The sequence below is a fragment of the Ambystoma mexicanum genome, chromosome 9, assembly GCF_040938575.1.
Source record: "Ambystoma mexicanum isolate Mex_15411 chromosome 9, UKY_AmexF1_1, whole genome shotgun sequence".
Taxonomy (NCBI): Eukaryota; Metazoa; Chordata; class Amphibia; order Caudata; family Ambystomatidae; genus Ambystoma; species Ambystoma mexicanum.
Genome location: NC_090931.1, coordinates 22053149 through 22078122, shown reverse-complemented (window position 1 = coordinate 22078122; position 24974 = coordinate 22053149). Strand labels below are relative to the sequence as shown.

Here is a 24974-nt window from a genome sequence, read left to right as displayed (position 1 = left end):
GGATCTCGAACTTTTCACTAGTGATAAAACCGATGTTGGCTTTGACAAAGAAGGGCATTTCCTCGCCATTGCCATGGAAATCGGAACATCGACAATCATTTGAGCTTCTCAAGACTGCATTATGCTCTGCACCGGTTTTGGGTACACCAAATTACAACAAGGCCTTTGTGTTGTTTGTGCATGAATGTGATGGATGTGCTTTGGCTGTATTAACGGAGGAACATGGAGGGAAGAATAGGCCGTTCGGTTACTACTCTTCCGCCCTTTATCCTGTTGCATGCGCTTTGCCAAGATGTTTGCAAGCTGTCGCTGCTGCTGCCGCGTCTGTAAAGCAGAGTGAGGGAATGGTCCTAGGCCATGAACTAACCCTGATGGTGCCTCACTCTGTAGATGTTCTATTGAACAAAACCCAAACGCAACACCTCACTTCCGCACGATTGACGAGATATGAATTGATTTTGTTTGCTCCCCACATACAAATTAGGAGGTGTTGTGTTCTTAATCCGGCTGAACTCCTACCTTTCCCGCAAAATACTGTTTGCGGTGATGACGAGTCACATGACTGCCTGTATACTACTGAACAAGAAACAAAGGGCAGAATTGATCTTAAGGACACTCTTTTGGATAATGTGCAAGGGGAGCTATTTTGTGATGGCTCCTGTTTCAAACTTCCGGATGGTACATCCACAGCTGCTTATGCAGTCACTACATTAAGTACGGTTGTAGAGACCAAGAGAATTGTGCATAACTCCGCCCAGGCTGCAGAGATTATAGCATTAACCCGAGCTTGTGAGCTTTCCGAAGGGCTAACGGTGAATATATATACTGACAGTCAGTATGCTTTTGGGGTGGCTCACAACTTTGGGAGACTTTGGTCAGAGAGAGGGTTTCTAACTTCACATGGGACCAAGATTCAGCATGGCCCCCTGATAGTACAATTGCTCTCGGCGCTCACGCTCCCTAGTCAGTTAGCAATCATGAAATGCGCAGCGCACCACAAGATCACAGATGATGTAGGAAAAGGGAATGCTTTCGCTGATCAGATAGCCAGACAAACTGCCACAGATCTTCGCACAGAAATGTATGCTCTAAGAGAAACTAGGGATGTCTATGTAATGGACGAGGATATTGGGTCTGTGCGGGATATCCAAGCTGATGCCACAATGGAAGAATCTAAGAAATGGGCTGAAGGCTTGGGGAAATTAGATGATGATGGGTGTTGGGTGGACACAGTTGAAGGGAAATGGTTGCTTCATAATAAATAGTCATGATGGTTACTATGGCACACGGTCCCACACATGTGTGTGCTCAACAGATCACGAAAATGTTAGAGAAAGTCTGGGTAACTGAAAAGATTTCGAAAATTGCTCAGCATTATGTCCAAAATTGCATGATTTGCCTACAGCACAATGTGGGGTAGGGGACAGTAACTCCAAGGGGTAGCTTTGGGCCTCCTTCTGTCCCGTTTGAAGTGATTCATTTTGATTTTATTGAGATGGAGCAGTGCAATAGCTTAAAATATGTTCTTGTGGTCATTTGTGCCTTTAGTAAATGGGTTGAGGCTTTTCCTGTCAAAGATGCTACAGCCATGACCACTGCGAAAATTATGATAAAAGAGTACTTCCCGCGGTTTGGGTAGTCATTTGGTCGGACAATGGTCCACATTTTGTTGCTGCTGTAATTTTACAGATATGTACGGCACTACATATTGATAAGCGATTTCATTCGGCCGGGTTGGTAGAGAGACATAACGGTATCCTAAAGAACAAGCTCGCTAAGATGTGTGCCGGCACCAAACTAAAATGGCCGGACGCCTTACCGATTGTGTTACTAGCCATGCGCACTACCCCTCAAACTAAGACTGGGCTCTCTCCATTTGAGGTGGTGATGGGGAGGCCTGCCAATATTTGGGGTCTTCCGAAACCTACAGCACTGAGGAGTGTTGAGAATGTAATGCTTTCAGACTACTGTAACCAGTTGACTAAAAATCTGTGTTTCATTTATCATCAGGTATGATCAGCTTTACCTGTACGCTACGAGGGCCCAGGTTACAACATCCGGCCTGGAAGCTGGGTCCTGGTGAGAGCATACGAGCGGTCCTCTTGCCTCGTGCCTCGCTGGCGGGGACCATTCCAGGTTTTGTTGGTCACCCAAACGGCAGTGCGGGTGGCTGGAAAGAAGAATTGGAGACAGGCGACGCATGTCAAGAAACTTCCTCACCCAACGCTGCATGTTACAGAAGAAGCAGAACCCCTCGCTAACGCTGCAATCGATGATCCTGAAGCAGCAAATAGCACTGTGAGTGAGTCAGAGAATCTCTCTGAGCCTGTGGGGCTTGGGGAACCGTCCATTTTGTCTCCACACTCTTTGGAAAAGTCATTTCCGGAAACCATTGCTCCGAATTCTGCAACTTCCGTTGCCCCCGATACGTTGCTTCCCTCAGGAAGTGACGTTACCTTATTTCCGGATCAAACAGTACCGGGAACCACCAGATATAATCTTCGGCGGAGAAAATAGACCTACGGCATGGTTCAACTGTGCATTCAAAAAAGGAAAGGATCATCAAGGGCTTGCTTTTGCCCACATTTGAGAAAGGGGATTCTGTTGGCTAGGGTTTGGGAAGGACTAAGAAGCTGCACGACCAGGGGGTCGCCAGCAACGAACATTGGGGTTTCCATCCGAAGACTACGATGCCTGCCACCGCTACTGCTCGTATTGGACTTGTAAATAAGGGGGTGACCAACTTGGACAATGAACAATGTGCCTGGGCCCCGAAAATGTATTGCTGTGTTTTGATGATAATAATTGGGTTTTTATAGTAACTGCTTTAGGATTCTGGTACGTCGAGGAGATTTATCCTCTAGAGCCTCTTTTGCCAACTGAAATTGCACCTACTGTTTTTACTCCTTTTGTACATTTGCATACTCTGTCGCCTAGGGACTCTCAACATAGACAGAAGTATCACAACAATACTATGATGTTGATTATGAATTCGACACATGCCATTTTTAACAAAACCAATTGTTGGGTCTGCTCGCATTGACCGCAACATGGGGATAAGGGGCTAGGTTGGTATATCCATCCCTTACCTTTGACGACTGCTTGTTATGCCTCTCTTAGAGCACTGTTCTTTGGCCGATGGAATGATAGCATCTCGGGGAATTTTGATGGAACTAATTTGAATAATTTTGAAAAACGTGTTCTGACTCCCCTGGGATGCTCGCTTTTCGCAAATAGGAGTAAACTCAACGTTGCTTCAATTAGGCCTTCTGATAGAAGGATGCCGTGCCTCCTTCTTACTCTGTTAACCATAGCCCCGATTCAGTTTCTTTCTGCATACAGAGGAATGGCACCCGGTCAATGGGAGATTTTAAATACTGTGCAACGTTGCAAATTTGACTGGGGAAAACAGACCTTTGTATGTAGGCGAACCTGTCTATTTCATTTGCGGAAATGTAGCATTTCCATGGTTGCCCAGGGATTGGCAGGGAACCTGTTATTTAGGGATCCTGTTACCTGGGGTATTCATAGCAAGCACTTTGGAAGTTTCAAAGGCTCGTCCACAGCGGGACGAGAATGGTGATACCCCCGCACAAGTCCTGGGAGATATAGCAAAATCAATTGTGCCATTTTGGGGGCAGATAGCAAATTCCAAAGACATCAGGAGACTAGCGAGAGTACTGGAGAGAACCATCCACCGGACCACAGATATACTCTATAACATGACATTAGAGCAGAAAAGCGATAAGATTAGTAGCACTCCAGAACCGGATGGCATTAGATGTCATTCTGGCTGAACGTGGTGGAGTATGTAAATTAGTGGGGTCCGCTTGCTGTGTTTTCGTACCAGACTCCTCCCCAACCATTTTCAAAGCAATTCAGAATCTGCATGTGTTACACTCACCTGGTTCCCACAGGGGCATCGATTGGACCCGGACAGCTGCGGTCTCCACCAACGTGATGCGTAGTGCAGAGATGACAGTCTGGACTGGCCCGCCTAATCTTGTCTGCTAGACTCGTAGAAGTATTCTCCTGCAAGTGGAGAAAGGGATTTAGCCACTCGTGGACTTTAGTGATGGCCCCCCAACTGTTCTTGTTCTCCCCACTAATCACCTCCAATATCCCCTCTTGGTAACCTCACCTTATGTTTTTAAATGATGAGCTCTCCATCCTGCATGGAATGCAGGGGCGCATAGATACCAGTTACTTCACTGGTTTGAAGGTACTGGAGGAGTTCCGGAGGAATATTGACTCCAGTGTCTATAAAGTTCAAAGAGTTCAATATGTCCGATGTTCACTCTTGTTCCATTCCCTCGTTAGGTTGCAGCTGGGTTCAAAAGAATATTGCCTGGAGGCAGCTGATGGCGTTCAGGTAAGAGTCTGTATTACCAAACACTGTCTGGTAAAAGTTGCATGAGTTTAACTTGCTGTTTTCTCTCCCTTTATAGGTGCGGCATAGGAAGATGCGGCGAATTAAAGGTTAATACCTCCGGTGGTAAAGCAGGTAAGCCTATGGTGGCAAGAGATTGTCTTTGTCAGTTTTCTCGGCTCACCTTGTTATTCCTTTGGTTTTCCCCCCAGGTGCTGGGTTTCGACGAAGAAAATGATGGAGGTAGCGCCGAGTCGAAAGATGCGGTGGACTGGTGAGTATAATGTGGCGTTGCTGCTGGCTAAGCGACGCATGCTGAAATAATGTCCTTTCCAGGCTCAGAGATGTGCTGGGTCCAGAATCAGGTAAGGAATCAAATAATATTCATGATCTAACCTCTTCTCCTTTCTTTTCCTTTTGTCTAGGAGCTCCAGATTTGAGGCGGACGTGGCAGAAGAATGGATGCTGACTTGCAGACACGGTGAGCGTTACTCTGCTGGATGCAGAATAACACGAAGCATCGGCTGCTGTTCGGGCGTGGTTTAAATAGCCTGCAAAGTAGTCCCAGGTAAGAAGTACCCCAGAACCACACCCGAGTCAAAAATAGTCCCTGTAATAAAATAGTCCCATCCAGGCCTCATGTTGGCTTGGACTCATTTGCAGCATGGTCTGCATAAGGTAAGTAAAGTCTATGAGCCTGGCGCCTATGGCACCAGGACTGATTTTTATGATGAGCCCGGCGCCTAAGGCGCCAGGACTGAATCCAAACAGCCCCCAGCCAGGGCTGTTGGGGTTTTAATAAGTATCTGGATGCCTGCTCCTGGGGCTGATGGACTCAATCCGGATGTCCGGGGGGTAGGCATCATGACAGCACGTCCTTAGCTCAGAAGTGCATGTTCCCGAGGGGAACTGGAATCTTAGTGCTTGATTTTGGGATTTCTTGCGATCTTGGGGTTGGAAGGTACTTTCAGTCTTACTGATCATTTTGGGAGTTCTGCTATTCCTTTGTTGTTGTATCCAATGTCTGCCTAGTATATGTTCGATGCTAGGGGGATGTTGTGCTCAGGCGATAGGTACGATAGGACATAAAAGTATATGCCCCGGATAAAACTTCCAAGGAGTATGTGTTAAAAGAGATCTTAGTGAACGACCTGATGGCCATAGATATCTCTGACAGCGATTCAGGGTGTATGGACGATGATGTATGGAGTTACTTGGAAGGAGATCAGAGGTAGTCTTAGCACTTGGCATAGGCCAAAAGGAGGGTTTGTCAAACTGGATATTAAATTATGCCTCCTATTGTAACGACTGTATGTATATTGGCCTACGCCAAGTTGCTTAAAACTATACGCGAATAACTCTCGACGGCAAGGTCTTGACCATAGAAATTGATGTAAACTGCCATCTTGAATCGAGCCGCCATCTTAGTTTCTTTTGCTGTGTAAAAGTCACCCTGTACATCAAAATGGTGGACGATGCCATTCCGAACAAAATCTGGTCGTCATGACCTCCGTACAGCTAATGTATAACTTGACTACAGGCCACTTGCTAGGGTCGTGAACTAAGACCTTGTCCTTCTGTTGACCTGTGTGTAAATGGATTACCTGTATCAACGGAACTGGTCTATGCGCACACTGATGTATATATTAAAAGTTGACCTGGCAGAGACCCTAGACCAGTAATACATTCATGGAATGGTTAACCCGCGAAGGGGTTTGCCAAAAGGCTAGAGAAATGTATAAAAGCCTGAATGTCCCAATGTACAGTCTCTCACTGAATACATCGAACCCCGTTGAAGTTTGTTGTGTTGTACTGAGGGCCGATAGCTATCCGATCAGTCATTGGCCCTCATTACAAGTCAGGCGGTGGACAATGGTGCTATTAGCACCATGGTCCATGCCGGATTCCGCCATGGTGGATGGCGGAATTACCGCCCCATTCCAAGGTGAGTGGGGCCATAATTCCCCATTCACCATTTGCCCTTCCCCATTCCCATTTTTGCCCCATAGGGCATAATGGGGATGGGGAAGGCACTAATTACGGCACCGTAAATTACGGTGCCGTAATTAGCACCAAGGTCGCTTAGCGCCTTGGACTTTAACACCTGCAAAAAGCAGGCGTTAAAGTGTGAATCAGGCGTTAAGGGTTAACGGCGCCGACGGCGCCGTTAAACCCTTAACGCCTGACTTGTAATGAGGGCCATTGACTTTGTCACTGCTTGACCTTAAAATAAAGTACTTTGTATGTTCCTTTGTAACCGGTGTTTGGTGTGTTTCCTTTGAGTTTCCCGGCCTCATATTATTTTTCTGTTTTCACAAGAGGGTCTATGTAGCAACATACAATACAGTGTTGCACAGGCCAACCCACTGCTGTTGTTCTACTATAATCTGTATTATACATATTTAGAGGTGGTTCAAGGAGTGCCTACTAGATAAGGGACATCCAGTGATATTGCTAATACTTATATGATATACAAGTATACATGTGTCCCCTTAACCAATCCCTCCCTTCAATATGTTTTATAGTTTGCCATGTAGGATGATGCCATAGATTACGTACATTGAGGTATAAAACCTTTGTGAAATCAAAAGTGTGAGTGCGTGGACTACAGTTTGATGTTCGCCAGATTGACCTTCTTTATTTGTGCTGAAAATAAAGTTGTTCTTTGCCATATTCTGTGAGTCTGTCCGGTTGTTTGTGTCTGAGATCATTATTGGTAATTCCATGGAGCGCGTGAGACATTTCAAGGTGCTAGAGCACACCGTGGATTGCAATGCAGTGGAAAGCAGGCAGATTCCATAGCAACCGACCAACCATTAATGGAGGGTGGCATTTAGACTTTTCCACAAAGTTAGTGGAAACGTACATTATAAAGACATCTACACTCATGCCATATCTGCAGCTTTCCACTTTGTGTTAGTGAATGGGATCTTTTGCACTTTAGTGCAAATGGAAAGAGTCACCTCTCTGCAATTCCGAATGCAAAAGAAATTCACCAATCAGCGGGTTATGGATAATAATTTTTTGTGTTGAAAATGTGCACGTGAGAAGAGTGCATGGATTGCAGTGCCTGGATGGGGATGTACATGCACACATGTCCTCGTGCAGAAGTGCTCACGTGCTGGCCACACAGCATGTACAGTAAAACTGAAGCAAGTGTGTGCTGTGTTGACATAGACAGTATTATATGTGTCCTTGCATGGTTTGGATGTTAGGCTGGCAGTGCCATGCAGTGACTACATCGTTCTGTCTGTTTCAACTCAATGTGAAGCCTGAGTGGGTTATGATTTCTGCTTCAGCTCAGAGGGGCAGAAATATTGCTGGCTCTGAGGCAACCGGTGTAAATTATAAAAAGAGACTTTTATAAATATTATCCAGCTCCCACCTGACACTCTCCTTTACTCCTCTTCAGCTAGAAACCTCCATGTCACCTCTGATTTTTGTCACACTTTTTCTACTTTCATCTCCAGAACAGCAATGGCAGCTGAACTCAACCTCCGAAATGTTAAAAAAATCGGGCACCTCCTGCCTTTCAACACCGTTAGTGGAAGAAGTGGGCAGAAGCGGTTGGCAGCGGTGCTCCTCTACTTTTTTATTTTACATTTTACCGTTCCTATACTTTTATTTTGAAAAGAAACTATTCCGGAATGTTTTTTTTTTCAAATAAAAGTGTTCGAAGAAGTTGAAACATGCACTTCAGTGCATTGTACTGAACATATCCTAAACCCCAGGTTCACTGATTTGGGTGTTTGTATTGCTTGTGGGAGGGGGCAGGCTAGCAGGAACATATTTCCACTATGTCTTTTCGTACACTTCGACCACTAAATACTGCCAAGCATCTCTTAGTCACTCTTATCTTCTCTAAACTGGACTACTGTGTCAGCTTCCTCTTTGGTCTCCTCAACTCATCAACTATGCTTTCTGTTCTCTGGACAAGATTAGCTTTCCTACCAATACTCTCTTTGACCTTGTTCATTGTCCTTAAATCTGTGTAAATCTGCCCATGTATTGTCCCCAGTGACTGTTTCATTTACTCCCCTCCACAAATTGATCAGAAGGTCCCTCAGGTATCAACCCATTGTAAGAAGCTCACTGCTTCCATCATATCTGATTTTGTATCTATTCTGGTTCTTCCCTGTATATAAATAAATAAAATAAAATACATAAAATACATGTGCAACACACAAGCTGAGAGTTTTGGGCACGAACCAGCGGCACAGGGATAATGGACTCAGTTCGACTTGCGAGTTCGGCGAGAATTTTCCTCCAGAAGATGTGAACACGTAATCGGAAGGCACTGCAACGGTTCAGCCAAATCAGGTGGGAGCCTTTTTGCAAGGAGCGAGGTAGAGGGACCTCTGATGATTGGCAAGTGTTTGTCAAGCATGTTGGCCAGAGATGTGCCCGTATCGAGGGGCGGTCATCATGTCGCTGAGTTTATGAAAGAGTGTGGCATCTGCTTTGGACTGAACAACCTGCAGAAATTGCTTACATTGACCCTACATGTCCATCCTGGCATACAGTAAAAGGTGTGCATGGTCTGGACAGGGGAGTCTAGTGAAGCTGATGACCACCTGGAGTACCATGGAGCACTTTCCACATTCAAGGAAGGATGGGTCAGTCGTTGGCAGGTAACATGCTCAGGATGTAGGGGGATGTTCCTCTTCCATGGGAAGAAAGTCTCCCCTGGAAGTCAGGTGGCAGTTCTTAGTTATTTATTTACTTCTTTACTTCTTGTGTTAGGGTTTACATCCAACCTTACACAAAAGTCAATACATTGCATAACAATAGACAATAATAATCAAACACTGATCATCAATAAAGTAACTGCGATAACTTAGATGTTTGAAAGAGAGCTTGGCCCTTTGCACTGTCCTGTCCTAGCGGCTTTCAGGGAAGCACATGTGTATAGGGGAGCGGCTGCATCTTGGTCGACAGGTGGGCGGTGAGGAGTGCATGCATCTTAGAAGGATATGCTCGTGGTGGGCAGTGATGCACCTCCAGTGCTGATTAGATCTGGATGGAGCAGGAGTCTGGCCGCAGAGGATTGAGATGCTGGAGTTTGTGGAGCAGGTACGCCAGGCAGCCTTAGTAGAGGCGTGATAAGAATATTTCCATGGCAACCCTGACTGTGAAGGAGAACGTGCATCCCAGTGCCCTACGATAGAAATAAGGACTAGAGCATGGAGCTGATTTGAGAAGCAAGCGAGATGTCTGAGTCTAGCGGAAGGCCTTGGTTTGGATGGGTGTCCCAGCTCAGCGGCTACAGTGGGGAGGCAGAGCACAGGTCCAGGAGGTTGAGGGTCATCCTTGGGTACTGTCCGAGATAGCTGCATTTGCAATCTATCGAGTTTGGAAATGATGTGTCGGTCAACAGCGTAGCTGCCCCTTATGGGACCACACTGCAATTAGTGTTGAAGACCAATTAACTTGAGGTTGGAAAGAAAAGGAGAAGGTGTTCCACCTTGAGAACCTCAGAAGTGCTATGCTGGGGGCGGGAGGGAGGAGAAATGAGGAAAGAGAAATGCATTGGAACAAGTGAAGTAAAGGCTAAGGTGAAGGAACTGCTCACAACCCAGCAATAGTCTGTTAACTGCACTTAGCTAAATGTTGCATTCCTGTACTCCAGCATCTAACGTGTACTGCCACTGCGATGGACCGACCTGTAACCTTGTCTCTCTACAACGTCACTATAACCTTTATCACGGACCATTCTGTAACCAGGCCCCTCATGCCACTTACTGTACCATCTTCTACTGTCTCTTGTATGTGCAACTTTCTGTAACCCATGTTGAGAGATGAGAGAGAGAGAGAGAGAGAGAGAGAAAGAGAGAGAGAGAGAGAGAGAGAGAGAGAGAAGTTTGATATGGCAATGTGCTAAATTTGAGGAAGGCACAGGCACTTCCTGTCTGTCAAGCCGGCAAACTGGGATGGTATGGATTGTCATGGCGTAAGAACGAATGTGCCACTTCTACACTGCTACAGGACATGGAAGGAGGAACGAGGACAGAGTACATATGCGGGCACCCATGTGTGAGAGAGTGCATGTATGAGTGCAGATGTACAGTGGTCACATGACTCCACATCTGTTAGGGGGGTTTCTATGGTGTAATGGGCTTAAACCGAACAGATTGGAATAAAGACTCATACGACAGTGGCTATAAAGGCAAAAACCAGGACTGGGGTACTGTGTACCATCAATCTTCTGGCTATTACTCTGTGTTAAGGCCTTGGTGTGTAAAAGAGGGGTCAATGAAGGCTCATGGCATGCAATCAATGGACAAAGCTCTGGAGAGCAGGGGAAGGGGAGAGATAAAGCAGAAGCAAAAAGGAAGGTCTTGAGTTGCTTCTAGAACTAGAGGAAGGCCCCTGCAGAGAACATAGATCTGCCCCCAACTCTCTGCTTGGAGAAGCGTCTGATCCTCAGAGAGTTGGAGGTGGATGAGCAGAGAGCTCGAGAAGGAAGATGTTTTGGAAGAGAAAAGTTGGAGGTAGGATGGTCCCAGACCCCAGAAAGCCTTGTGGACAATGCAGAGGGTATTGAAGTTGATCCTTGCAGCCACTGGGAGCCAATGGAAAGATTTCAGAGGTGGAGAGATACGATCCTTGGGCTTGAGGCCAAGGACACGTCTCGCAGTCCTGTTCCGGATATGTTGTAAAGGTCAAAGACTAGAGGCAGGCAGATTTAGAAAGATGTTGTTGAAATAGTCCAGCCTAGAGAGGACCAGAGCTCTGGAGACAGTGAGCTTCTGGGGGAAAGTGAGAACAGGAAGAACACCTCTGAGGGGGTGCAGCTGGTTGTTTGACTTCTTAGAGATGTCATTGATGAGAGGAGAGAAGGAGAGTATGGATTAGAAGATGACACCAAGGTTCTTAGCCCCAATGGATGGAGCACGAAGAGGGCCGAGAGTGGGTGGCCAGAGAGAGAGAGAGGAAAGGAGGGAGCGGGTGTACCAATGAGGAGGATCTCAGTCTAACTGTCATTAAGTCAGAGATCATTGGCGGCACACCATTCCTCAATTGCGGCCAGACCATCTGGTATGAGGGAAGGAGTAGAGGTGGCTGAGGGGAGCCTGAAAGAAAGCTGAGTGTCATCCGCATAACACTGAAAATTGGAGCAGAAATTAGTGATGCAGGAGGCAAGAGGTACCAGGTAGTGGTTGAAGAGCCAGGGAGAGAGGTTAGGTCCCTGGAGAACACCACAAGTAGAGAGAGAGGTAGAATAGAGGAAAGACACCAGTTGGACCTGAGAGGGTCGATCGGTGAGAAAGGAGGTCAACCAGGCCAGGGCCTGATCAGTAATACCAAGGTTGTACAGGAGACGTTTGAGAAGGATGGCATGGTTGACCATGTCAAAAGCAGAGGATAGATTGGCAAGAATGAGGACAGAGGGGAGATTAGAATCAAAATTGGAGAGAAAGTCTTCATGGGTGTTCAGGGGAGCAGTTTCCATGCTTCTGGTAACTCTGAAGCCAGAATGGTGGTCATGGAGGCTATCAACAGATTCAGTATGTAGATTAAGTGGGGAGATGGCCATCTTTTCCAAAAGTTTGCCCAGGAAAGGAGTGATAGAGGTCGGCGATAGTTAGCCCCAGAGGAAGGATCGGCCGAGGGCTTTTTTTGAAGGGGGTGCACAAGAAAGTGCTTAGGGGGAGGGGAAAGTTCCAGTGGCAAAAGAGTGATTGCAGAATTCGGCCAAGGCTGGAGCAAGGGTGTCGATGTGGGCCTTGATAATTCTGAATGAGCAGGGGAGCACCTGCTTCGATGAGACTTCCATAGATTGGACTTGTCTAGAAACATTGTATGGGGTGAACAGGGGAAAGGAGGAGAAAGGAGGAGAGGAGACGGCCTCAGACAGGCCAGGAGTGGTAGAGGAGGAGGAAGAGGAGGTAGAGGAAGAGAGGGTGGACAGGATGTGCTGAGTTTTAGTAGTGAAATGAGAGGCCAAGGCAATGCAGAGGGCCTGGGAGGGAACAGGATAGGTAGAAACTGCAGCAGGATTGGCCAGCTGCTAGCAGATTTAGAAAAGTTGGTCCGAGTTGTTGGATGCCGCAGAGATGCGGGCGTGGATGAAGGATTTCTTCTTAGAGAGGACAGAGAGTCTGTACTGGCTTTGGAGCAGGCAGCAGGCCCGTTTTTTAGGGGGTGCGCCTGAGGCCCTCCACTTCCTCTGTGCCACCCTACACTTGCATTTAAGGGTGGCGAGTTCAGAATCGTACCAAGAGTTGCACTTGGATTTGGGCTTCAAGCAGATTCTCATGATAAGGGCAAGGACATGCAGAGTGTTAGAGATAGAAAGACGAAGGTTAGATAGGGCTCTGTCAGGATGTGTGTCAGCCAAAGGTGCAGGAGGGGGAGAGAAAGTAGTAGCAATAGCCTCAACTGACACACGCTACATGGGTCGGATGACCTTGAAGGTAGGTGGCAGTGCTGGAGTCGGCTTGACCTGCAGGGAAGAGCGATATAGGTGGGAAGAAAGGAGAAAGTGATAACTCCAAGAGAGAGGAGTGGTGAGAGGGTTACAGAAGGATAGTTCTGAGGAGATGAGAACATCAGGGGTCTGACCTGCAGAGTGAGTCGGGTCAGAGCGAAGAATTACAAGACAGAATTGCAGAGGTTGAAAAAGAGTCCTGAACTAGGGCTGGTAGCATCCAGGTGGTTGTTCATGTCTCTGAGGAGGATAAGTCAGCCGACTCAGAGAGGTAGAGGGCCACCTGACCAGGCAGCCTGTAGATAGTGGCCACAGTGAGAGAGAGGCAGGAGAGATGGAGAGCCTGCAGACCAGGCATTCAAAGGAGGAAATAGGGATCCAGGGATGGAAGTGGTGCCTTGATGTGATGCAGGAAGCTGCATCTTACTACACTGTGGTGTTGTGGCAGCAAGACACAGCAGCGGTGCAAAGGAGAGACAACCAGTCATTCAGGGTGGGGTGGATAGTCTAGTCCTCAGCAGCAAAATCCACTCCATGTTTTCAGGTAAGCCACACAAATAACATGTGGTTACAGTTAATGTACATGCAAGTTATTTACAAAGTCTGTGGTTATCCCGTAACCCTGGTTTGGCTCGGATTCCCCGGGTGACTGCCGGTCTGGATCAACTTCCCAACCTCTGCCCTCAGTGAACAGGATGGCACTGTTTCCAGAGAAGGGCTCCCAACTCACTCTAGCAGGCCCCCCTTTTGGGGAACTCCATGGCAGGGCCCTCCTTAGGGAGAACCTGGCATTGATGCTTGCAGGATCCACTCCAGAGGGGAGGGTACATCAGTGAGTATTTGATCATCATGAAATTGGCCTTTTCTTTGAAACCAAGATAGCTGGATGTTGACTTCACATTACTTGCTCTTCCATTAAATGACTCGTTCGGTAACTGCTTACATGTAACCACCACGCACAAAAGTACACTGAAACCATGCATTCTCTCCACTGCACCCACTGTGCAACGATGAATAAAGATACCAATCACGGTTCCCAGCAAACCACCGTACATGACCAGAACCCAAGGAACACACTTCACGACACACAATAAGACATAATGGGCCTCATTACGACCCAGGCGGTAAGGGGTTTACGGCGCCGTAAACAGCGCCGACCCTTACCGCCTGAGTACGAGGTCCCTTAGCGCCATGGCGAATTTAACACCTGCTTTTAGCAGGTGTTAAAATCCATGGCGCTAAGGGACCATGGAGTTAATTACGCCACCGTAATTTACGGTGGCGTAATTAACGCCTTCCCCACTCCCATTATGCCCTATGGGGCAAAAATGGGAATGGGGAAGGGTAAATGGGGATTGGGGACTTACCGCCCCGCCAAGGTCGGAATGGGGCGGTAAGTCCGCCAACCACCATGGCGTAAACGTAGTTTACGCCATGGTGGTAAAGTCACGGCCCAGGCGGTAACTTACCGCCTGGGTCGTGATGAGGCCCAATGAGAGATAGCCACAAGAGGTGCCCTCTTAGGACTGAAGACATATATAGACCACTCACCCATAGCATCCCGGCCTGTACCACACCCCAAGTTCCAGCAGACAAATCCACATAAGATAGTAAGCAAAGAGGACACCACAACTCCTGCCCCGACAGACACTCCAACCTCACTACACATAGTTAATTAGAATACTACACCATGCATAGCTCAGTAGAATACAACTGGGAGCGTGCCACGCTAAAAACCTCAATTTATCTGTCAGGCGGAGGCCTCTCTCCCTACATGCATGACTCTCAAATATTACTGTGTTTTTAGGATTATGCTGAATCATTCAATTGTTTCTCAAATTCAGCTCCGTATGGTACTATAGTCAATTGCTCTGTTAGGCGTGGCCCTCTCGCTTCACTATGCGGGACTCTCAAATCTAGCTGTTGTCACACCATGCAGGATTCCTGAAGTCTAGGCATTCAGCCATACAGGGAAGGTTGACTGGAAAACATATAACCCACTAACAAAAGCTCAAACTTTCTGCATTCCTAAATCACACAAAAAACTCACATAACCACCTCTCGCACTGCAAGCTGCACGCACTTCACCACACTGCAACAACACATAAGCCACACCAACAGCACACGAGGTCTGACATTGCTCCGATACTCGCACCAAAGCTCAGCGCACGGTGTATACCGAGATGAAGCTGCCAACAGAACCCCACTCCTCTCAATATTCTACTCCCTCTTCACCCTACTAACACACCGCGCCTTCTCCTTTGCAGATCCACCAGAGCGCCTGGGGACCAACTCTGTTGTTGACGGTGCGCGGTACAAATACCTTTAACATTTAACATTTAACACTGTGTACCTCATCTACACCAGGCGGACACCCCAACCTAGGAAGATTCACACATACACTTGAGGGTTGTACCTGCTTTCGCTCGGTTCCTTCTTCTCCCGCACTCGTATCCACTTGCGCAGTAGGAAGCGCTTGCGACGGGGCGAGGCGCTCGGGGAGGAGCAGTTGGACCATGCCGTGTCCTCATCGCTCGACGGTGTGATCTCAATGGAAGGCAACTGTAGGAACTCCATGTTGGTGGTGACAGAGGGGTCCCGCGACAGCGCTGCCCCACACTCCTTCTCACTCCCCACATTCCGCATGCGCCTCATCTTGAAGCGCCTGCGGCGCAGTGACGGCGTGGAGGCACTTGACCACGGGCGCCCGCATTCGGTTGGCTCGGATACTTGCAGAGCTGGGAGCTGGAGGGTGGGTGGCATGTTTGAGGTGGGCATGTTGACTGTGGTGCCCCTCCGAGGACAACACCACAGAGACAGAGGGGCCGAGAAGCTAGAGACCGTGCCTTTGCAGAAATCGTCTGCGTCCGGAAGGGACTCGACTCGACGATGAAACAAGGTTCCGCTCTGTCGACGAGCAAACTGTTACCACATGAAGCTCATCTATTTTTAAAGAGTTAGTCAAACGTGACTTCTTCGGCCGGATAGGGTTTCTTTGCACTTTGCAGTCATGCTTTCAGGATTGCTCCAACAGGTCCCAGAGCCGCCATCTTTCTAGAGTCAAGAGGGAAACCAGGAAACTCCCACTGGTGCGGAAGTCTTGAAAAAGAGCGGGCCTTTGACACCTACACGGGGAGAAATTAGGACTGTGAGGGGAAGAAGCTGGCACTAATGAGACAGAGCGAAACAGAGCGAGAAAGCGAGAGAGACACAGAGAGGGGGGTAAACAGAGGAGCACAGAGAGAGGGGAAACAGAGGAGCACAGAGAGAGGGGGAAACAGGAGCACAGAGAGAGGGGGAAACAGAGGAGCACAGAGAGAGGGGGAAACGGAGGAGCACAGAGAGAGGGGGGAAACAGAGGAGCACAGAGAGAGGGGGAAACGGGAGCACAGAGAGAGGGGGAAACAGAGGAGCACAGAGAGAGGGGGAAACAGGAGCACAGAGAGAGGGGAAACAGAGGAGCACAGAGAGAGGGGGAAACAGAGGAGCACAGAGAGAGGGGGAAACGGAGGAACACAGAGGGAGGGGGAAACGGAGGAGCACAGAGAGGGGAAACAGAGGAGCACAGAGAGTCAAGAGTTGGAGAGGCAGAGGAAAAAGAGACTGAAAGAGTGCAAGAAAGGTTGTGCGTGAGAGAGCGAAAGCACAGTGATAGAGGCTGAGAAAGAGAGGGAGAGCAAAGAAGGGAGAGAGGCAGAGAATGAGAGCGACAGACACGTAGAGAGCAGAGAGGGGAGAAAGAGGAAAATAGCGCATAAAGAAAGAAGAGAGAGAGAGTTTAGAATAAAGGAGGAGAGGGAAAGCGAAAATAAGAGCTAGGGAGAAAGTATCCAAAGAAGAGAGAGAATGACGACAGGTTACAAAACATTGCCAGGGAGGAGGAAAGGACGAGGAGAGAAGGGAGGGTGGGAATGTGGACGCGGGGAGAGAGAGACACGAGAAGAGGCGTGGAGAGGCAAGGAGTGGGGAATTGGGGTCAGGAGCTAGGGTAGGGAGCCCTGCCGTGAAGACTGGAAGAGGAGGAGCGCAGGATGCAAATAAACAGGGGGTCGGGGGGGCGCAGCCGTGCCGATAGCAACCCGAGTAATGAGCTGGGGCTGGAGCGGGGGTCGGCGCCCGAGGCAGAGCAGCAGCCCCCCCAGTACAAGCACCGGCTGCTAGAGCAGAGGAGCTCCTCCCATTGCACCTGCTCGCAGGGGAAGGAGGAGCACCCCCCCCCCCATTACAGGTTGACGAGTCACCAGTTAACTTTAAATTACGCCGGGCCTGACTCTCGGCCCGAGGGGGCTGGGCTGAAGGGCGAGGTAAGTCCATGAGTACAGCCGAAGGCGTGGGAAGCCTGAGGGAGCAAGAGTGAGGTGGGGGTCACAGCCCCTCACTGGCTGTGCACCGAGGGCTTGGTGCGATGATGGAGGCGGGGTGTTAATAGTCGCACAAACCTTCCTGTCTGACACCGGCTTCCCGAATAATTAAACTGTGTCCTGGGGCGAACTGCAGACAGGTGGGGAGCGAGAGATGAGAGCAGGGGGCGAGGGGGAGAGGAGGGGAGAAATAAAGAAGGAGAGAAGTGCATCAAAAAGGAGGGGGCACAAGGGGGGCCAGCAGAGGCACACACACGAGGCAGCAAAGGTAAAGGGGCCGGAGGAAACACAGAAAGGCAGGCAGAGAACAGCTGTATGGAAACACTTCTGCTCATGAGCATGCAGAGGGCGGGGCTGCCTCCCTCCCTGTGCCCCCCGCATCAGTGACATTGTGGCACGTGTGTACTGGTGCACTTACCAGGTCATCCCTTTTAACCAGCGGTGGCCTCCCTTGGGTCGGGTGACAGCTTTGCCAAGGCCTCCTTCTCGTAACCCTTCCCACCACCCTCTGGAAACTGACCTCTGCTTGTGCCTTTCCGACCACCCTTTTGCAGGTGACACCCACATACTTTTCTCCTTCCCACCGTTCACGCCTAAACTGGCTTCTCCTTACTCCAAGTGACCTCTTTCATCGACCATTGGGGTCACTTATGGAAGAGCAAAGTCATCTGCTTCCAGACTCCCACGCCCCCACCCCCCTCTTCGGGGTCCCAACTGTGGGGTCTTCTGACAGTAAACATAAGCTACAATCCCTTCATGGCGTGATGCCAAGCCTCCAGAATATACCCAAAAGCAATCCTCACCGCCTACATCAATAGTGAATACCTGATGTCCACGCTCATCCTCGGTTGCCATGGCGACTCTCACCACCTATATCCCTATTGAATACCTGATTTCCACTCTCAGTTGCCATGACTACTCTCACAACCTACATCACTAGTGAATACCTGATTTCCACTCTCAGTTGTCATGACTACTCTCACCACCTATATCCCTAGTGAATACCTGATTTCCACTCTCATCCCCAGTTGCCATGACGACTCTCACCACCTATATCACTAGTGAATACCTCATGTTCACTCTTCTCAGTTGCCATGACTACTCTCACAACCTATATCTTTTTTTTATTGTAACATCTAGTTTATTTTAAACTTGTATTACACATGTTTATTTCATTACGTCTAAGACGACATCTTCTACTATATTTGTAGTGTCTTTGTTACTTCAATTTGTGACTTTATCTAGGAAGTTTATGACCGAGCAAGTTAGGTGGACCGAGCTTCCGCCTAAAATACGGGTCCATAACTCAGCCGATGTGTCAGTAGATGCACCATTCTTGAGTCTGTGAGTGCTGCACATTCAGTTACTAGATGTTTTGTTGTCTCAGTGTCGACAACTATCTCCAATTACATTACCCAAGTGTCGCTTCGCCATCATCTGTTTTGTTTTATACACATTAGTTCGCAGACGAAGGAAACTGTCTCTATGATACCTTGAGGGGAATTGTAGGAGGTACTTTGGCACATTGTCGACTTTGTTCACCGTTGTCCCCAAGTCGAGGGCAGTGGGCAGATTGCTGTAGTTTTCGAGATTTACAATCTAAAGCCACTCTTTTAGTTTCTTTCTTGCGATTTGAGGGTGATCTAGCAACATTTCCATCGAAATGTTAGAAATTTCCATAATTGCTTTCACCTTTTCTGACCATTCTAGTAGTAAACCTTTGTGCGAATGCTCTCCTCTAGGTGCCAGTATTAGATACGCAGGTTCAGGGTTGGAGATGACCATCTTTCTTAATAAGGACATGGACTTCCATATCACTGTTCCATGTAAGCTCTCCAGGGCTAACTCATGCCGTAATATTGTCATTGATAGATATTTAGGCAATCTCAGTACACGCCGCCAGAAAAGACCTTCCAATTGTGACCATATCTTTTGGTCGATGTTCCAACCTGCTTCTACCCCAAATGTAATTGCAGGTATTACTTTCTGCCCATAGAACGTTCTTATCGGTGTTAAAGAACATTTTCCATATAGTGGGCCTCATCACGAGTTGGGCAGTAACGCCAGTGCTATTACCGCCGGTGCTATTAGCCCTACCGCCAACCCCCCCAGTGCTATTAGCGACGGATCACGGGTTTGGTGGAACGGCTAGTGCTCATTCCCCATTGGGCCCATTCGGGAATTCCTCATTCTCCATTGGGCCCAATGGGGGAAATTTGCGCTATTACTGCCGGCGGATTTCCTGCCAAACATTGGCAAATTTGCAGCGGATTTCCCCCCAGCTTAGAGCTGGGGGGAAATCCGCCAAGGCCATGATCTGGCAGACCCTTAAATGCGGTGGTAATAACGCTACTGCTGCATTTAAGGGTTACTGCCAGACTCGTGATGAGGCCCAGTGTCTGTATTCTGGCTCCTTGTAGAGAAAGAGTTCGAGTTTGGCGGGATATGTCTTGTACCCAACTCCATTCCCTTATTGAGGTGTTCACTATTATTCCCAAATAGCGGATTTCAGATACTACCTCAATCTGATCATTATATATTTGCCACCTGAAGTTTTTGTTTTTGGGGCCAGTTCTAAGCCTGAACTTCATAATTTTTGTTTTTTTTAATGTTTATTGATAAATCGTTTCCAGCCATGTAGCTTTCTACATACGCAAGTAGACGCTGTAATCCTATCTGGTTCCCATCGAACAATACCAGATCATCCGCATAGATAGCGTAGCTTATGTGTTGTCCATTGACTTTTGGTGGAAAACATTTCACAGTTGCTAAGTCACAATGGATGTCAGCAATGTATAACTTGAACAAGGTTGCGGCCAAAGGACATCCTTGTTTTACCCCTTTGCAGGTGTCGATCGCTTTTGACAGGGCGCCTATATCGTTTAGTCTGATTCTAATAGAGGTTTTTTCATGCAAGGCTTTTATGGGTTGCAACAAGGCCTCTGGACAATTCCATTTTTGCATTTTCTGGCAAAGTTTATCTCGATTTATTGTGTCAAAAGCTTGATAAAGGCTACAAATAGGTTGTCCTTCTTCTTTAGGCCTTCCAGCTTTAGTAGGTTCACCAAGGCTAGGTTGATCTCTGTTGCTACTCCCTTGGTAAATCCTGTTTGCCTTATATCCAGTTTGCCTTATATCCAGTTTGTCAGTCGTCAAGGCCCAAGCTGAGAGTTTTTTTTTAAAGAAACATCTCAAATACCTTGCCAATTGTATCTAGGAGGGCAATCGGGCGATAGTTGGTAGGGTCGTCCCGACTACCCTTCTTGTAGACTGGTACAATTATTGCCGTAGTCCAAGATATCGGCACTTTTCGTCTTTCCGCTATTGCCAAGAACAAGTGTTCGATGAATATGGACCACGCATGTTTGTGTTTTTTTTAGCATCACATTAGTGATGCTATCTGGTCCAGCTGCTCTTGAATTCTTCAGCTTCATGATTCCGGTACATATGTCATCTCTGATCTCCTTTATGTCGCATTCAATTTCAGTTTTCCCACGTTTCATTTTTGATGTCTTCTCAGGCCCTGAAAACACTTTATGAAAGTGTACCAGCCCATCGTTTTCAGCTACACCATTTGTCAGAGCGGCTGCTTGGTTAGTGGATCCTCTATTCAAGATGTTCCATATTTCTCTTGTGTTGTTTGTTTTGATTAAACCTAACATCTCTTCCCCACGCTCTTGGTCTCTCTGATGAGCGAACGTTTTGAGCCAGTTACAGTATTTTTCTTTCCTTCGTTTTATCCGGATGCCAGTGTTTATACCGGAACATGATTTTAATTCAGCTAGATCTTTCTTTAGCTTTTTCTTTTCTTTCCTTAAAATCGTACTCCAATTGTGTTTGTGAGTTGTCTTGATATTTTGGTTATTGGCAAACCCCACTGTTAAACACTTCTTTATTTGCCACTTGTAACGCGATGGTCAGTTCATGAATTTGTTTTTTTTTTATTCGAAGTCTATTTCGACCAGGGTTCACCTCTAGCACTTGGCTTTCGGTTTCGACCTGCATTTTAATGGCCATGTCATAACAAGTACGTAGTGATCGCTGTTTGCAGTTGGTACAACACACAGTTTGTTGATGTTTACGAACACATTTCTCGACGTCCAGATGCAGTCAAGGATCTTATTTTGTCCCAAGTTGTGCCGTTTGTCGCCGTTCACGCTTCCATTTACCATCAGGCTTTCGCGTGCTTCCATTTCTTCGTTCCACAGTGTTCTTCTAGAGCTTCCAAGGCTTCATCGGTGACTTTAGCCATTATCCGCTCCTTATTCTTGTCGAACCATGAGGTATTTAAATCTCCGCACACTATGATTGATAAGTTTGGGTGACTTCTCAGGTTTTTGTCTATTATCTTCGTCACCGCAGAAACAAATGTTCTAGCTGAGATCTCTGCTGGGTTCCAGTAGACGTTTAACAACAGCATTGTTTGTGCTTTGTTTTCATGTCCGTTGGAGTGTTTAAGTAGAGTCCCTTGCACATAACTGTTAGGGTTGTTTTCCTCAATTACTTCCCTGTTTGTTCCTGATTTCACCATAGTTATTAGCCCTGAAAAAGGTCTTCCTCTACTATTTTTCTCAGCCGGGTTTATTAGTGTGTTATAGCCGTCCTTTGCTGGCGGGGAACGCATCCAGGTTTCCTGCAGGCAAATAGCAAAGTTATCGGTCAGGTCCACTGGGAAGTCAATGTACAGATGACTAAATCCTCTGGTGTTCCAAGAAATCACGGACACTGTGACATCTGAGTCAGTTTTCGCTAGCTAGTGTTTCTTTGTCTCAGACATTAAATTCCTGTTCCTCTGATGTTGCTGTGAGTCGATTTTCAGATGTCTCCTAAGTTACACTCGTTGTTGTTCCAGCCTAGTCATTTTGCTTCGGTTTTCTTTTGTCCCTTCTGTGGTCTGGTTTTCAATCAGCTCCTGTTCTGAAATCTCAAACCCTAGACACAAGAGCTGTGCAGCCATCAATATCTTGCAGACTGCTTGTGAGATGATATGTAGTAGAACGCAATCGACGCGGTCTTCTGAAATGTATTCTACAATTCGAATGTCATCAGATCTTATGGTACGTAGCACTGGAACAGAGTGCAGCAATCGCATTATATTTCCACGGTTCAAGTTGACATCAAGGTCGTCATTAAAGATGTTTTCAATCCTTATCTTTCGCGTGGGCACGTTCTCCTCACCTCGATACTCTTTTGCCGCTTGATTGGAAGATTTCTGCTTTTGAGCTTTTGTGTGGGTTGGATTTAGGACCATTCGTATTTTGTTTCTCTGCTCAAGGCTAGATGTTACTTGCTTTTGATCCATTCCATTTGGCTGGGCCGCTTTGTCGCTCTCTGCCCTTGACTGGGCACCTTTTGCGCTCTTTTTATTACATATTTTCATCATTTGTGGTTCCGCGTATGGGCTCTGTTGTGAGAATACAGGACACTGTGAGTTCTTGTCAGACTGAGCATTTTCCGACACAATAGTACAATCATCTTCTTCGTCATCAGGGTAGGTTGAGCGATTGCATAGCTCCTCAAGTTGTTCAACTGAAGAAGTTACACTTAGGTCTGAATCAATTCTCATCCTTTTTTTGGGATTTGTGAGTCCTTTATTTGGTTTTCCCACTTCTTTCTCAACTTGTCCTTCAGTATCATTTTTCTTTGATCTTTCAGGTTTTTCTCTTTCAAATGTCTTAGATTTTACAGGCGTTGTTAAGTTTCTTATGAATTACTTTGTATTGCTGGTATGATTTGATGGCGCCTGAATGTTCTTCTTTTTTGCCAGACTTTTCTTGCCTTGTCTGTTGGAAGATGTTTGTGATTTCTCTTTACTCACATCAGCAGAGATATTTTTTGCTGATCCACTAAATATCCCATAAGACTCTTTTACTGTGGAGGTTGAGGGCATTACCATACTGTTCCCATTTGTGTTCATTGCCCCAGTTACTTTTGCTGAGCAGCAAGAGGTGAATTCTGTGTTCTTCTCGTTACTAGGGTCGCTGACCGTTCTCATGATTTGTTGTTCGGGTTTTTTTTTTCTGTGATATCTGCCACGGTCATTTATGATCTGCTTTTGGAGCTCTCGTCTGCTGAAAGCAATTTATTATTTCTCATCAAGGCGGTCATAGAGTTAACGCTGTTATCCAGTCCGTCGACAATTATTATTTTGTCGGCCTCACTTTTTTCATTTGTCTTGTTCGTCTTATCTCTTTCCTGAGGGCAGTGTGTGGGTACCTGTGATCCATTTTGGACCGTCTTCGCACGTGAAGCTATGAGCAGAGATGGGTGCGCAGCTATCTGTTTCAAGAGACCAGCCATTTCCTCCAATCGACTATTTTTTTCTTCACTGTCTTTCAAAATCATCTCAAATTGTCTACTTGCTTTATCACTTGTCTGACCTTCTACTGGGTTTTGTCGTGATTGATGAGCAAGAAAATGGGTTTCCATTTTGATTATTTTTTCATCGAGGCGGCCCAGTGTTACTTTTTTGTTTTGGATTGATTTGTGCAAGCTCTCATATAGTTTTATGAATGGGATTAGTGCCAATGAGGTGGCTGCTAAAATGTTATTAGGAATCTGGATTGCAGCTGCTGTCGACAGGTTGGATTTGTTTTCAGGGTCTTGGTCAGCGGGGCTTCATTCATTTTCATTGTTGCTATGTTTCTGGATATCCCTTTCGTGCCGCTTTTTCTAGTGAGCTTGCGTGCCCAGTCTTGATTTCTAGCAGCGTTCACTAAATTCGGCAGTGAATGTTGTTGAAACAAAAGCCGCTCTGTCACCTGTTTGTCTGTGGGACTCTGAGCGTATTTTGATGCCGAGGTCGCGGCTGAGACAAAGGTTGTGTCGGCGGGAGGATTAGCATTAGGATGCCGTGGCACCGGACTGAGGTGACTTATTTCTGATGCTGGTTTTGATGTGGGAGTGGCCTCCACATATGTATCGATTGCGATGGCTGAGTCTTTAGCTTTTTCTTGTAGACATTGCTGTTTCACATTGGCAGTGCACGAATGCTCAGGCCCCCTTGATTCACGTGATTCAGTGATAATCCTCACTTCTTGCTCTATTTCGTTTACAATGACAGAGTCGATTTCATTTGCATTTTTGGTAACAGTCTCACAGTTATAATCAGTGTCTATGTGCATTGCAATGTCGACTGTATGACTAGACTGGGAGAACAGCGAGTTCTGTTTGGATTTGAGCCGAGTCAAAGGCCTATTTTCGGCCATAAGGTGATCTTACCTCAGTTACTGCGGTTGCTGCAGACTGTTGCAGACTGAACTCATCTCGAACTCTGCGCGCGCTCCGCGCTCTTCCGGGGTTTTTAAAGGTAGCTGGGCTTTCTTTTCTTAAAGCAACACCACCATTCACAGGAAAGCAAAGACCAAGCAGTGTAGCTGCAGCTCCTTTCTCCACCTTAGACTGCTGCAGACTGAACTTGTCTTGAACTCCGCGCCTATATCACTAGTGAATACCTAATGTCCACTCTCATCCTCAGTTGCCATGACTACTCTCACCACCTATATCACTAGTGAATACCTCATGTTCACTCTCCTCAGTTGCCATGACTAGTGATTACCTGATTTCCACGCTCATCCTAATGTTGCCATGACTACTCTCACTACTCTCACTACTACTCTCACTACTCTCACCACCTATATCACTAGTGAATACCTGATGTCCACTCTCATCCTCAGTTGCCATGACTACTCTCACCACCTATATCCCTAGTGAATACCTCATGTTCACTCTCCTCAGTTGCCATGACTAGTGATTAACTGATTTCCACACTCATCCTAATGTTGCCATGACTACTCTCATTACTCTCACTACT

The 24974-nt window shown here is 47.0% G+C and overlaps 1 protein-coding gene across 13 annotated transcripts in view; it reads right to left on the bottom strand.

Moving 5' to 3' along the window:
• GRAMD1B (GRAM domain containing 1B) overlaps positions 1–16804 on the bottom strand; it is a 1544984-nt gene extending 1528180 nt beyond the window's left edge. For 4 of the 13 annotated variants that reach the window (XR_011274513.1, XR_011274514.1, XM_069614100.1 and 1 more), the window contains exon 1: positions 15217–16804. Coding sequence is in view for 11 of the 13 variants with exons in the window: in XM_069614100.1 (XP_069470201.1) it covers positions 15217–15578 (362 nt within the window). In the remaining 2 variants the exon portion in view is untranslated. The remainder of the gene's footprint in view (positions 1–15216) is intronic. The other 9 variants (XM_069614089.1, XM_069614090.1, XM_069614092.1 and 6 more) reach the window with 5 other exon arrangements.
• Between the last annotated feature and the right edge of the window lie 8170 nt (positions 16805–24974).